This window comes from Pelophylax lessonae (assembly GCF_965119305.1).
Source record: "Pelophylax lessonae genome assembly, chromosome: 2".
NCBI classification, from domain to species: Eukaryota; Metazoa; Chordata; class Amphibia; order Anura; family Ranidae; genus Pelophylax; species Pelophylax lessonae.
In genome coordinates, this window is record NC_138769.1 from 303,113,073 (window position 1) to 303,129,411 (window position 16,339).

The following is a 16,339-nucleotide window of genomic DNA, read 5'->3' on the forward strand; positions in this document are numbered from 1 at the left end:
TCTTTTCTATTCACTTTAGCTCAGGTATTTGTGAGCACAGGGCAAATGTGTGGGTATCCTTATCCTTGAACTGCTTGTGCTTGCAACTATGTTAATAGAGCACAAGTTATGATATCACTAACTATAACAAGTTACTAGAAGTGTAGGTTAGCCTCTTTAAGCTCTAAAAGTAAAGGTTAAGCCCGGATGGGTAAAATGAGTTAGAGAGCGTGGGAATGTACAAGATATTTTGTCTGCATGAATAAAGTATGATTCAAGGGGGTGACGTGACGTCATTGGTGTGCGCCCAATCTGTTCTTAATATGGTGTGCACTTTGTTGTTCACTAGGAAGAAATATAAACCTCAGTGAACACTTGCCACACACCCAAAGAGAAGCCCAGCAGAAATTTTGCCTGTCTGAATCTTAGTTTTGTTGGTGGAATTCTTGCCTCTCAACCCTCTCCTGCATCAAGAGTAGAATCCTGAGTCAAATTCACCAAGTGACCTTCATACCATTTTTTATCAGTTCTATAATATACTGGGTTGAATAAGTGAGTAATAGACTCCAATCCAAAAAATGACCAGCTAAGCAAATCTAACATTAGAATGACTCAGGTGGCTAGAGGTGTGATTGCCATCATCCTTAATGAATCATCAAAGAATACTTTAAACCTAATTATGTGGGATTTTAGAAGCAATCCAGACAAATTGATATAAAAACAAGTATTTTATTCAAAACATTGTTTTAAAAGACAAATAAAGACAGTTTGAGTAAGTCTTTACTCAAACTGTCTTTATTTGCCTTTTAAAACAATGTTTTAAATAAAATACTTGTTTTTATATAAATTTGTGTGGATTGCCTCTAAAATCCCACATAATGAGGTTTAAAGTATTCTAAGCAAATCCAACATAGTTTTCTCAATACCAGTTCTGACAATATCCTCCAGATATGGAATTTCTATAGCCAATTTGTACAAGACATATACTAAAAATATACTCTATGCTATACTATATATATAGTAATGTATTTTTGGCAGAGGAAGCACATACGTTTTCCAGCAGGGGTTGGAGAAACTGTATGGCCAGTGCAATGTTTATTGAATGTAATTATTTATTCAACACAACCACTATTGTTTCCCTCAGCTACATTTTCTATTGTATTATATAAAATTAGACAATGTTTTCTTAATACTGAATTCAGAATATTTGCTTTTGGAGAACGCACTTCCATGTATCCTGGACTTAAAGATGGCAACCCGGCAATATGGCGATGATGCTCCGAAGAGAAAAAGGCCCGTCACATGGAGAAGTGCGCTCATAGTACATCTGCTAGCCTGGGCGTAAGACGATGTGGTATGTAGTGTAGCTTTTTGAACTAATGTATGTTATTGTGCATTGATACAGAAGGTAGCGTGGATGTGTTTCCTGACTTGAGGTGAAATAGGATGTAAAATGGCCTATCAGGAAAAGGGTGCAAACCAACAGAACTGTTGACAATGCAGGTAGATCAATTATTGAAATACCACATAAAATGTGATCTATGCCAGCTGACTCCTACTGTTATTTTTTAAAGCTAAACTTCTGCCAATTTCTCTCCCACGCAGTGGGGCTATGCCCGCACTGCATGGGTTAACTGCTCGTTTTGTCAATGGACAACCAGAAAGCTGTATGCTCACCTGATTCTCTGCTCCAGTGGCAAACAGCGCTACCCTATGATCCAGCAGTGGACTGTTCTAAATTCTTCAGGTCTGGAGCAGGTCTATGGCCGTGATGATGTCAGGAAGAGTCTGCCCCACAAGACCACTAGACTGTGGGGGGGAGGGGGCGGGGACAGGAGCTGCAGGGACCGATCTTGTGCCGGGAGGATCGGAGGATTAGATAAGTATATCTCCATTCTCCAATCCCCTAGACAAAAGAAAGCAGTTAACCCATGTGGGCACAGCCCCACTGCTTTAAGAGAAAAAAAATGTGCTCGTAGTTCAGCTGTAAGATATTCTGACCATGAAACCAATGATATTAATATAGCATCATGTATATGATATAGAGTACTTATTTGTATAATATTTTTTTGAAGAATTGTGCGATTACAAAGGTCTCTTGTCATAGGGGAAGGCACAATAGACTTGCCTTGAGCATGTAATATAAATCAGGTCTCTTGGCTCACATCTCTGATATTAAAACCATCTTTTATTTAGACTACAAAAAACAATCCTTCTGTGTGTCTAACAAAAGCCTAAGTAGAGGTAACTAGGCACCTGAACAGGTTGCACAACTCTTAACAAATTAGACTAGGTTGATTCACAAGCTTGCATTGACCTCTGATTGGCCTGTTTTTTTTTTTTTGTTTTTTTTTGTGGAAATCTGCATGTGTGGCTCATTAAATGTGATTTGATTCAAATCCATGTGACTTGAATAAATAAAGACCGTCTTTTTACCAAAAGTACATACAACATTCATATTGTTGTATCTTTATTTAGCAAATGGGTTCATCTACTGGTGTCTTTGATGGGAGGAGTGCATGTACCCTTGTGTTAATAACATCTTGCAAATAGGATATTTGCCTTTAGGTATTTCAGTTATACAAATTGAGCTTTTGATCTGCTCTGCATGCCTGGCCTTCCTAACAGAATTCTGTGGAACTACAAATTGAAAAAAAAAATCATCACTATTGCTATTCTCCCTAGGAGGGGACCCAAAACAAAAATCAGTGAAAAGGCAATCGGTACAGCCTTCAAATGGACAAAAAAGCTAAGGCTTGCAGGCATTTCTTTAAACAAAGTTTATTTAATGCTACATTAGAGGAAATATCTGCTCAAAAAATTACTGTTATCTGTCTCAAGTTTGGTAAAAAAAACTACCTGGATCCATTGCAGCTGTGCAGGAGCATGGATATTTGAGACAAAAGTTAAACTTTTTGGTAAATGTACAATGTTGGAAAAGAAAATGCAACATTAAATATCATTCCACCTTTGCCAATGTCAAGTCCCAGATCTGAACCTGCAACTTCTGCTGTGTCTGGCAGTAGCTCTTCATGCTGAGCCACCTGAGATGCTGGACAGCTCCATGCCTGATCCCTTGCACAACCTTATTTTCTAGCTTGTTTCTGGTGAAATTTGATCTCCTTACTCTTCCCATATGAGAAACAAAGGAAAGGGTGCAAAGCCGCCCTAGCATAACATGTGGAAAATAACTCACAAATGTAGATGAATGTCATGCAGGACAGATTGATTCCATGTATCCCCAGGTCCAGGGGACCTGAAGAAGGAAGCCACGCCTCCGAAACACGTTGTCATAGCAACCTTAATTGTTGTCACGTCAGGAGATCTCTCCCCTGTGCATCCGGTCTGTCTGTGTCCTCAGAACTGTTGTCTTTCATAATACATCACGCTTGTGCGGCGCCGGCTGGTCCGGGCGCATGCGCACATCTGTCAGCTTACCCGGAGACGGAAGTATTTACCTCCGGGTGTCAGAGGAGGCTGCCAGCGAGTGGAGGACGAGTGGCTGGCAGGACCTGGAGGAGAGAATCGTCTTCTCCCTGGGGGACACAGGGAATCGATCTGTCCTGCATGACATTCATCTACATTTGTGAGTTATTTTTCCCATGGCTTTGCTTTTACCCAATAAAACTGTGTTATGTTAGGGCGGCTGTGTGCTCTTTCCTTTGTTTCGCATTGTACAGTTTTGGTCCATTACCCAGTGGAGGGTTAGGAGAGCTGCAACGCCCCACCATTTTCATCACCGTCAGAATCCCCAGTCTGGGAACTCAAGTTCAGGATCTGCGCATGGACTGGTAACGTTTTTTTCTTTCTGTATTTACTTTTCCCATAAACTTTCTATTTAAGCCATGCCTTTGCATTTCCTGTTTGCCAGACTATCATGCTCTTTTCTAGCCAATATCTCTATCTTTGTCACTCCTGCTGCTATCTGTATATTCACTACCACTCATTACCAACCTTTGGCTTCCTCAACTATACTTCCACTTGATCCCAACCTGCGACCACTTGTTACCGACCTTTGGCTTGTTTACAGTGTTTCTGCTTGATCCCTACCTGCTGCATCTGCTACCTAACTCTGCTTGCTCAGCTCCTGGTGGGAAGATCCTGAGGACCATTACCTTGCTCTAGCATGCAGGAAAACCTATCTCTACCCTCAGGAGACCAGTTAGTGCTTACACACCATGCCTCAGGTGAGCCCACTCATCAGTCATGGTGACCTGCTCATGTTCTTATCCTGCTGGTCAGTGGGAACCTCTCTACTGCTATGGCTACTGGTCTCCAAGCCTGACACTTTTCATTGACATAGAGAGAGTTTCACAGCCCTTTCAAGGCCCTTTCACATGGGTGTCATCAGTTCAGTTGCGTTTTTTGAAAAAAATTGATGAATACGGATTCAGTTGACATCAGTTTGCAGATCTATCTTCATTCCAGTTCAGTTTACATCCATTATTGATCTGGATTTTTTTTGATGTTGAAGAAATTATAGGTAATAGAAGTATAAACAGCAATATGTTTCTTGCCCTAAAAGGACCTAAACGGAACTGATGTAAAGCTAATGACATCTGTTTATATCCATTCAGATCTGTCTAAATGGAAAAGGGCTGAACTGTGTTCATTTAAAAAATAGGCCTTAATGGATACAGATGTAGGCAGATGTAAATGGATGATTATCCATTTACATCTACCTACAGTATATCTGTGTCCATTAAGGTCTGTTTTTTTAAAAGGAACAAGGCTGCATCCTTTTCCATTTAGATGGATCTAAATGGACGTAAATGAATGTCATCTGTATACGTCCATTCCGTTTAAGTTCATTTTTTTAGGCAAGAAACATTTTAAATTGGCTAGGCGGGTTCCTGTTTTAACTACTTCCCTACCGAACCAATTCTAGAATTTCTCTCCTACATGTAAAAATCATACTTTTTTGCTAGAACCCCAAAACATTATATATATTATTTAAGTAGAGCCCCTAGAGAATAAAATGGTGGGCATTGCGATTTTTTTATGTCACACGGTATTTGCGCAGCAATTTTTCAAACTAAATACGTAAGCACAAGGGGACGGGGGTGCTTTCATTTTTTTCTTTTTTTCCATTTTTTTTAATTATACGTTTTTATTAATCACTGTTATTTCTATCTCAAGAAATATAAACATCCCTTGTAATAGAAATAAGGCATGACAGGTCCTCTTTATGGAGCTATTTGGCCCCAGATCTCTCCTCTACCCTGGAAAGCATGAGAAAAAAAACAATAATCTCTCCTTCCCAGAAGAAAAAAAAATGGCAGAACCTAAACAGAATTTAATTTGTAAAGGAGAATTACAACCAAAGCTCTTTTGGCTGTATTTCTGTATTTCTCCTATGGATCACAGGAGTGTAGTTCATTCTGCACCTCTGTAACCTGTTTTCAGCAGACAGAAGCCCGCTGTCTGCTGATGTCACAGAGCTGGTCCAGGCTCGGCAAGATCACGACAATGAAGTCAGGATCTGCCCATATGCTTGGACCAGCACCCGGCACAGCCTCTCAGCGAGCTGCTAAGAGCCTGAGCCAACCGCTCCTGCCCACTCCACAGCCCAGCGCTCCAGTGAGTGTGGGGGCAGAGCAGACAGCGGTGACTGACAGTCACCTGCCTTCTGCTCAGGGAGCTCTATGAACTGAGCGACTGGCGGTGTTTGATCGCTCGGTTCTCAGTGTTAGAGCCGGGGAGGGGGGGAACAGATGCAGCTTCCACCTAGGTAAGTACAGCATGATGCTTAAAAAAAAAACATACTTCTCTTTAAATTGGCTGGTGGGAGTCATGTTCTAAACGGAGCCTGGTACAATGGATTTAATACTGCCCACATAGTAACGACAACATTTTATGTACTTTTGGTGTAAATAAGTTACACCCTAAAATTGCCGAGATATTGATTCAAAATTGGCTGGGGGGGGGGGGGGGGGCTCTTGTTTAAAATGCAGTCTTATATACAGTAAGTAACTTTCATACTACACATGTGGGGACAGGTAAGTAAAAACTGTGCACATAGCAACTACAATATTTTAGGTGGTTTTTAGCCTTGAATAAATAACACTAGTGATAATTTCTTGATTGAAAATGGCTGGTGGTGGTCCTATTCAAAATAGGGCCAAATATAAGTTAATAATATTGTGCATGTAGGGACTATAATGTTTTGGGGGTTTTCTGTGAATATATAACATTTTTGTATTAATTTCTTTTTTATTTTAAAATTGATGATGGGGGCCCTGTTCAAAATGGAACCTAGTACAAGTGATTTTATTTTGGGTGCTTTTTTTCTGTAAATAAAATTCCACCCAAATGTCGATTATTAGATTTTAAAATGTAAGAACAATATGCAGTGCTAATGAAATACAAATACAACACATCTAGTGATATACAAACAATTGAAGAAATTATATAAAATTTGAAAAATTTGTCCCAGTGCTAAAAGGTAATTGAAACGTTTTTAGTGATCCAAGGAGTGCTCAACAAGTTATTGCAGGCATAATCTTCCTCTTAGACTATTGTTAAACAAAAAAAACCCAAAGTGCTCCCCATACCGCTGTGATTAAGCTGCTAATCAGATAAACGGGACCACATACTGTATTATAATGGTCACAAAGGCACACCACAATGGGTAATAACTCCGATGGTGAACCAGGTTGTTAGCATAGCCACTTCACCCTCACAGAAATAGCTGCAGATTGGGTCTCACATCATGTCACATGGAGGAGGAAAATAAACTCCATAGAGTAGTGCCATAATGCCATATATTTATGAAACAATACTTACATAAAATCCACTTTAATTGAGATGAGTCTTTTGAAGCCTTCATTTTTTTTTGTAACATGTTTTTGGAGAATGTGAAATGAAAATGAAAATTGTATTTATTTTGCAAAAAATGGTAAATGAATAAGATATTTCTAACTCACATCATAGGCATACTTAGATATACACCCCAAACACATTCCGCTGATCCTCCCAAGTGTGGCAATACCACATGTGTGAGACTTTTTCATGGCCCAGCCATAAAGAGAGGCCCAAAATCCAAGGAGCACCTTCAGGCATAAATTATGCACCTAATTTCTTTCCTAACACTGTGGCTGCATTCATGCAGGTATTGCTTACCACTGTGATCACTGTGACCAATCACAGTAGTAAACAAAGGCTGTATGGATGACAGACTTTGTTGACTACTGCAAACTGTGATCTCTGTAATTGGTCACAGTAATCACAGGGAACAGGGCCAATGACAGCGACCCTGTACCCCAATCTGTTATCTGCTGTGTCTGGGAACATCCACCCAGAATGGCAGTTTTTCCACCAGCTGAACATGTACAGTGACACCAAGACCACCTTGTGGTAGGGAGGCAAGCATTTTCCCAATAGGTACTCCCCCTTCATTGATGCCTACAGACCCGCGGATGCAGTCTCTGTCAGGAGATGTTCTTTTTTGCACTACATTGGAGTGGCACAGTTCCCTAATAAGATTTTCTACTTTAGCTCTACCATTAGCATTATACATACATTAGCAATTAACATGCTGGTGGAGGGCAAGCATGGTCTTCTGGGCACAAAATGGTGAATGTGTATCTGCAACTGTGGTGCAGCACAGGCCATAAAGTGGGGGAAGGGGACCAAGCCTACCAGATGGAATGAGGCCAGCTCTAAAGTCAACAGTTTTGCCAATTTGGGCATGGGGATGATTAGGAGATATTGTTTTCGTCCACTAACTGTAAACAAAAAGCACATGCCTAGTCAAGACTGCTGCATGAGATGATGGAGAGGAGTTAGGATACTTCCAGCGAAGTTTAGGATTATGCTTTTCCACACTCAGTGTAACCATTGCGACCCTCTTGTCTGCTTGATGTGCCATAAGGTAAGCCTATCAACCCCCCTCCGCCAAACTTTTTTGCCTACGGCTTGAGGCCACAGATGTTGCAGTGGATCCAGATAGTGAATCTTGTGGAGGGTGTAAAGATAGAAATGAGGAGTGATGCGGGCAGGGTGGGGGTGTGCAAAAGAAGTGGCATCCTTGGTCGTTTTCTCAAGAGGGGTTACAAAAAGGGCAGGACCTGCAACCTATGCTTCTAAACTATATCATAGCTCATGGAGGGGGAGGAGTTCTTTACAATGTGAGCTCAAGAGCCTTGTCCCAACACTGATTTTTCTGTCATTAGGTATCATTGAGACCCAGTTCTTTGGTGCATAGTCATGTTTCCTTAAGCATGTGATAATGGCTGGTACTTTTACAATGGCTTATGCACTGCGATCAGAGGCCAACACTGCACTTTCAACTTACTACCTATTCAAGTGCTTGGATACTGTCATGGTGCCAACTAATGTCCACAAACACATACCTGAAGTCTTTGTTTTGAATATTTTGGGAATAATTGGGGATACAAAGTATACAGGGGATACTGGTAATGTGGCATTGTGATTTTTTAAGTGTTTTGGTGCACTCAATGCTATTGATCGACCGATACCGATATTTTGGTCTACGGATATAGGTATCGGCCGATATTTTCGGACATTAAAAAAAGTTTTATTATTATTTTTTTTAATGTCTACAGGTAATGTGGTGGAGGGATCTGGGGGGGGTCTAAAAGACCCCACACCCATCCTCTGCACTTAAAAGCATTCAAAACGCCAAGTTTGGCTGTTTTGAATGCTGTACGTTTTTTGAATTCGGTGCTGCCAGTACCCGGAAGTGATGTCATATGACATCACTCCCGGGTACTCGGCGGCACCAAATTCAAAGAAATGGACCCGGCCAGACGGCAGCTGTGCAGATGGAGACCCGGTGAGACGGCAGCGGTGAAGGTAGGATGCCCGGGTCTACCGGTGGGACAGGAGACCTGGGTGAGACGCGGAAGGTGGCAGGGGGGGGACGTACCCTCCCGCTCCTTGGAATGACAGCCGAGTGGCTTCTCGGCTGCATCGATTGTCATTACAAGACAGCCGACCGTCGGCTATGGACACTGGTACTGGGGTGATGCCTCTAGCTGCAGGCATCAGCCCGGTACAAGCACTTTCCTGAAATATTGGCAATATCGGTAAATCAAAAGGGCGATTCCGATATATCGGGCAAAGTGCATATCGGCCCTCGATAATCGGTCAATCACTACTCAATGGCCAATTTACACAAAGTTGAGGACTTAAGCTTTATTTTTTGAAGAGTACAATTTCATAAAGCTTTTAGAGCTGTAATGGCTGGCTAGTACTCCCACCAGTCCTTTCATGCCTGTTACCACTGATCAAAAAAGCCAGTTGCAACCACAGCTACCTAAAAAAATTATTATTTTGGTAGTTAGAATAATTAATCCGATTGGGTTGCTCTTGTTGTTATAATAAAGACAAGCAAAAATGCTTAAATATTAAATGTATTACACATGAAAATTATGTGTTGCCACTGACGCTGTCTGGGAGAATAATACTGCTCTCTAACTCCACATACAGATTAAAGCCATCTCCTCTTCATGCAATTTATAGGATTGTTGTTTATTAAGTGTTGCCCTTAAAGTTGCATAGAAAGGAGGACCCTCTATGCATGTCTCTCACGACCCTCTATGCATGCCCTTTGTTTGACATTCCCCTGCCTAATAGCCTAGAAAATAGCCAGAATTCATTTTACAGATTCCCGCTCTATTGAGTTCAGTGAGATTTGGAATAAAGTTTGCAATTTTTGGAATTTACTATAAGTTTAATGAACAGCCCTTGAACACAGGCTGATTTGGTGATCACTATTGTAGACCATGGCATTATAACTGGTAAAGACTGACCGTCCTTTCTCTCTGTGCCCAGCAAAGCCTTGACCTTAAATAGTTACACAAATAGTCCACTACAACTTGCTGTTAAATATACTAATCACAATAATGTATCTCTTTATTTTTTTATGTATTGTTGCAAGATTTTAAGGTGGGTAGAGGGTTTTGATCTGGGCAAGAAAAGCTCATATGCTGGATGGATGTTGCAAATGAACTATTTGCCAATATTTAAATAAAAGCAATGCAATGTTGTCACATTAAACTTGCCAAATGTTTGTTCTGTAGGCTAAAAAGAAATATATTCACTTAAAATTAGATATTTACAGATCATTAAACTACTAAAGACCGACCCTTTAGGGCTATCAACCACCAAGTCTAAACTACTAGCTGGGTCAAGATTTTTTTTATATGTCGATAAATCTTGTGCGTCAGTTTCTTACTGAAAGGAATATTTTTCATGTTGAATGTCTTCACCTTGGGTAGAATTAGAAATGTATGCCATTAGTTTGCAGCATTCTGAAAGTCAATATTTCTTTGCTGAGTTTGCTAAAAAGAACTAGTGAAGGAGTTAAAACTCTACAGGTTTTCAACCCCTAACTGCTTTTCATCCGTCAACCTCAGTCATTCATCAACCCTTCAGCTCTGGCTTACAGGAGTTGCCCAGAATAAACGGGTCTGCAGAGTGGATGTTGATCCTTTACAGCTGCCTTTAATTGAAAATGCTGTCCCTAAAGGCTAAGCCGATAAATTTGCTTCACGGGAAGGTTTTTTGGATGGCGGCTGAGGTTTTCATATCGATCGGCTGTGCCAAGGCCCTGTCTGTTTCCACTCGTTTACTTTGTAGAATATTGATCCCGTTTTCACTGTGAGCCCTATATCTGAATTATAGACATAGGGCTATTTTTCTGTTAAAAAAGCATCTTGCATTTGATTAAGACATGAAAATTATATAATTATTATTGAATATCATTTATGTAAAACTATAAGTTTGCTGAAACATTAGCATACCATTAAAGCTGAAATATAACCCTGAGATATAGATCACAACAAAAACGAAACGCCTCATATGTATAGAGTAAAAACTGTCTACACTCGTTATTAATAAGCATATTTATTTTACCATATTGCATATAAACTTGTGAGTGATAACTGTTTTTTTAGCATTTCTGAATTATACAAAAACTTCTGATTAAAATACAGCTTATGTCAACCCATGCTGTGCAGTTGCTCTCAGTTCAAAGACATTAATTCTTGTCTTGTGCAGTATAAGGATATATGACAATTTAGGTATAATGTTCAAGACCTATGGGAAAGTGCCAAAGATATTACATTAGATGTTTATGTTCTATTTAGAGAGTTTCAATAACCTGGGATCAGGCTGCAAAGAAGACTGCAGTTACTATCATGCCAGTGTAGAAATTGTCCTGCTCTCATGAGTGGAGTGATTTTTATTGGCAACCAGAGAATTACGTCAGTGCTGTCTAACAGTAACACCATATCTGGTTGTTACTAATAAACAAGAAAAGTATTAACCTTGGGTCATATTGTAGAACCCCATTTAAAAGAGCAGCAATATGCCTGCGATAATGTGCAGTACAGTAAGATGTACATGTAATATATAGTCACACACGCATACTGTGTGTGTGTAAATATATATATATATATATATATATATATTGTGAGGGATTAGCTCGGTGGTAGGCGTGGATGACCCCTTGGGGGGTTGCATTTACACATTAAGATAGCCGAGAAGTGGTTGCAAACAGCACTGTGATGAGGTTTATTCTTGCAATTTTTCTTCATACCAGGGCAAGCATCAAAACAGCCAAAATAAAATAAAACAAAATAAATTCTTGCCACGGTGGGCGGCTACCTTCACACACTGGAACCTACCTAAGAGTCTGTCTCCAACCTACTGTTGGGCAGACTTTCTTGTCCTACAGCGGACACTCAATAGTCCATTTATAATCTCTTCACGCAGCACAAATGTCCATTGAACATGTCGCTTAACTCAGCACAATGAGAATGTCTCTTGGCTTGTCTCTCCACATGGCAAACATTCCTTTATTTCTTTCACATAGAAATAGTTCGTTTTCTCACCTTTGAGATGTCTTCACACTTGGTTACCCTCCTTAGCACACATCACTTCAGGGGGTCTTCTCCCATGCTCACCAGCTTGTCGGGAGGCACACATCTGACTGTCCTCCTTCTCCCAGCCCACATGTCTTCAGGAGACAGCTTCCGGAGGCAGCAATCAATAGGACTTCCTTTGGACAAATTATAGAGGCCTTCATTTCCTCATTCCGAACAGCTGAAGGCCTTTCAACTTCTTTACACCTTCCTGCTGCCTTTGGCAGCCGACACCCTATAATAATTAGTGAAATTTCCAAACCAGGTGGGAATGTGTCTCCTCTCTGTGACTACATCCCCAGATTTACCTGACTTCCTGTCACAATATATATATATATGTATGTATCAAGGTAACACCAGTAACTTGTGATGCTTACAGGTTCCTGTGTTAGTCTTTAAACTAAATTCCTGTGCCTATCCTTAGATATTAGGCCCAGACTGTACATGATAACTCTACTTCTGCCCAGGTCAAAATTAAGCTGTTCCTTCTCCTAATGAGAAGCCTGTCCTTCTTCATTTGTGAATTCCTAGAACACAAGTGGGCTGTAGAGGCTCAGCTTTTTGACAGTTAAGAGAGGGGGCGGAGCTTGCCGCAGAGCGAGATGGCGGTGTGATCCACAGCTCCGGCGGACCAGGGACACAGAGCGGCTCGCAACATCGTTGTTGCCTCACCATCCCCAGCTGAAACAGCACCCCTTACACCCTGCAACACCCCGGATCAGCATCCACCATTTCCCGCAAGAGAAAGGAGACCGGAAAGCCGAAAAAGCTGACGGCCTTCTTCCCCCAGCAGCGGAGTGGGACCAGCCAAAATGGCACCAGCGCCTCTCCTCACACTGTAAATGGCTCTACACCCACCACCATTGCCTTCACCCACAAGCATGGGAACACAGTGAGTACCACTTCTGGGAGCTTCTCCTCCTCAAACTCCTCTCCAGCTTCAGGCATCCCTGCTAAATCACGGTTTAACCCAGATAAACCAGGCCCTCACACCTCCTGTTATCCAGCCATGGATTCAGGGGATGACACCAGAGACCTCCCTGACTCCATAGAGGAGGTTCCCACAGCTAACCAGCCTGTACTGGACACGGTTCTAAAAGACATGCTCCTGTCTCTCCGCCGCACACTTTACTCAGATCTCATGCCCTGCATGCATAGATTTGACAAGGATCTTAAACAAGTAGAAGGCAGGATTGATCACATTAAGTATAAAATGGGAGAATTCGCCACCACTATCAATGCTTTGGTTGATGACTCTGAAAACAAGGAAGATGAGCTAGACTGGGTGAAGGCGAAGCTGGTGGATATTGAGGATAGGTCACGCAGAAATAATTTGAAGATAAGGGGGATCCCTGAAAGCGTGCTGCAGGCTGACCTTTCCTCCTACGTCATTACCATGTTTAAGCAGCTTATGCCTGACGCCATTGATCTAGATGTCATGGTGGATAGAGTGCACCGCTTACCGACACCAACGCACTTGCCGGATCAGGTACCTAGGGAAGTTATACTTAGGTTGCACTTTTTCCACGTGAAAGATAGCCTCAGGTCCATCATGCGCAAAAAAGAAAACATTCCAGCGCAGTATTCCTCCCTACAATTCTGTACCGATTTATCCCAATACACTATGATGAAAAGAAGGAACCTAGTCACCATAACCAAGGCCTCGAGGAATCATAATCTCCTATATAAATGGGCTTACCCCACAAAACTGATCATCACCAAAGGGGATCGCAACTACACCATAGATTCCCTAGAAAAGGGCATGGCACTACTGCAACAATGGCACATTGTCCCAGAGGAGGAAGTCTCACCCTCTGCTCGGAATGGGGTCTATAAAGTGGCAGACGAAGAATGCGAGGAAGCACTCTTAACTACTTCTTACTCAGTTTTACTACTACAGTTCCCCTGGTTAATGGAGCCACAGTTTTCGCTCCAAGAGTCCTCTAGCATTACCTGAGCAGCTGATGCTGCAATCATTTGGGCTGATGATATGCCTTATGGTGCATAATCTTGTTTCTATGTTTATTTCTGAAGTTCCTTTTTTTTACTTTTTCATACACTGTGAGTGTTGCCAACTACCTTTGAAATTCTTAACCACAGACCTCCAAGATCCATATCTCCTCATGCTATACTCCACCAGACACTTCAGTTTGTGCTTTCCCCATGGATTCCACTACTCGGATGGACGGGTGAGTGATTCCACCCCACACGACTTGCCCTATCTTGCTTTCCTGTTTATCAATAGGGCTTACATTTTTGACTGTCAATGCCAACGGTCTAAACCATCCAGCCAAGCTGAAGTCCCTATGGCAGAAAGCACTGACATACCAATGTGATGTCCTCACAGTGCAGGAAACCCATTTTACTAAACTTGCTCCCCCGCACTGCACTCATAAATCATGTTTTCCACACATTTTCTTTGCTAATACCGACTCCAAAACGAGGGGTGTAATGATAGCTGTCAGAGACACAGTGTCATTTGAACTTCGTGAAGTCATAACTGACCCTCAAGGAAGATATTTGATTTTTGTTTGCCTATTGAACTCCACTTTATACACCATCACTGTGGTCTATGCCCCTAATGCCCTACAGCTCCGCTTTTTCTTCAAATTGATGAAAACTGTGCGCAAGCCCCAACAAGGTAACTTGATCAAAAATATATATATAATAACAGGCAGCGCTAAGAGAATGATATGAAGACCATCACTCAAAAGAAATGGTGAAATAAACTAAATGACAAAAAAGAGTCCCAGGTGAAGAGCATGATAATACAATTCCAGGGTGATGTGTGTGGTCCCAAAGGACATCAGATCCCAACACCGACAGGGAAAATAATATATATATATATATATATGCGCTCACCGGAAGAATTGGACCCAAATTGCCATACGACAAAAGGGTCAGATGGGCTCATACAATGTCCTACGAATCTTCAAACAAAACCTGCAGTCCCGGACGTCCAAGTTTGTGGTCAAAGGATCAAGTAAGATGAAAACTCTCATTCCCCGAGTGACATGGAAAGGATAATCCAAGACAAAGCAAACCTAGTGTAACTCCGCTTAAGAAATGTTATTATATAATAAAGGGATACACTTACAAACATCCAGGAACATGAGCAGCATGTAAAAGATACATAGATCAAGCAGTCTTTGGCATGGTCCTGGCTGTATGAGGCAAAGGGCTGACGCGTTTCATCAAATGTGACTTTATCAAAGGTAAATGCCTTTGCCTTTTAGGCATTTGCCTCTGATAAAGTCACATTTGATGAAACGCGTCAAGCCTTTGTCTCATACAGCCAGGACCATGCCAAAGACTGCTTGATCTGTGTATCTTTTACATACTGCTCATGTTCCTGGATGTTTGTAAGTGTATCCCTTTATTTTTCAATAAAATTTCTTAAGCGGAATTACACTATGTTTGCTTTGTGTTTTCTTCCGGTGAGCGCATATATATATTTTCCCTGTTGGTGTTGGGACCTGATGTCCTTTGGGACCACACACATCACCCTGGAATTGTATTATCACGCTCTTCACCTGGGACTGTTTTTGTCATTTAGTTTATTTCACCATTTCTTTTGAGTGATGGTCTTCATATCATTCTCTTAGCGCTGCATGTTATTATATATATTTTTGTTTGTTTCACCTTATGTCAGTTGAGTGTGCCAGCTGCTACTCTTTATGGTTAGCGCAGTATATCACATTTTCCCTTTAAGGTAATTTGATCGTTTGAGGAGACCTAAACTGCGTCCCTGACTCTTCGATGGACTCTACCAGTCGTAAGCGAGGCAGAGTGCCTGAGCTTTGACACCTACTCCTGCGTAATGACCTTTATGATGTTTGGCGTTGCTATCATGCTGGGGAGAGAGACTATACTTTCTTCTCTCCCCCATATGCCACATACAGGAGAATAGATCTCTTCCTAGTTGATTGATGGTTGTTTGATAAAGTGACATCTGTTTCTACTAACTCGATCACATGGTCAGGCCACGCATCGGTATCCATGTCAATTACAGAGGTGCTCTCCAGCCCCCCCTCTCCGGTGTGGCGATTAAACTCTAAACTGCTACAACACTACCAAGTGCAAACAGAAGTGGCTGAATTTTCTCAATTTTAAATTTTTTTCTCTCAATGAAACTTCTGGACATGATCCATTCACTTTATGGTGTGCCCACAAAGCATATATCCACTGGCTCTTTATAAAACTAGGCGCCAGGGCTAAGAGACAGCAGCAGCAACGTTTGAATACACTATTGGAGACTATCTCCAACTTGCACAAACTTAACAAAGACTCTGCCTCTCGTGACCTCTCTACCAAACTATCAAACCTTCGCACAGAACTACACGCACTATTATTGGACGACTTTGAGAAGGCCAACAGAAGGTTAAAATTGCAATACTATGCGACAGGCAATAAGACAGGGAAACTTTTGGCTGCCACATTTAAAGGCCGCAGATACAAAATGAGGATTT

General features: G+C 41.5%; 1 protein-coding gene across 1 annotated transcript in view; it reads left to right on the top strand.

Annotated features, from left to right (window-relative positions):
* Positions 1-16,339, top strand: part of IP6K3 (inositol hexakisphosphate kinase 3) — a gene marked incomplete at both ends in the record, with an annotated part of 401,291 nt that overhangs the window by 331,983 nt on the left and 52,969 nt on the right. Inside the window, 3 exon segments of the mRNA XM_082246392.1 lie at positions 1,182-1,253; positions 1,256-1,338; positions 1,340-1,342. Coding sequence (XP_082102518.1) covers positions 1,182-1,253; positions 1,256-1,338; positions 1,340-1,342 — 158 coding nt within the window.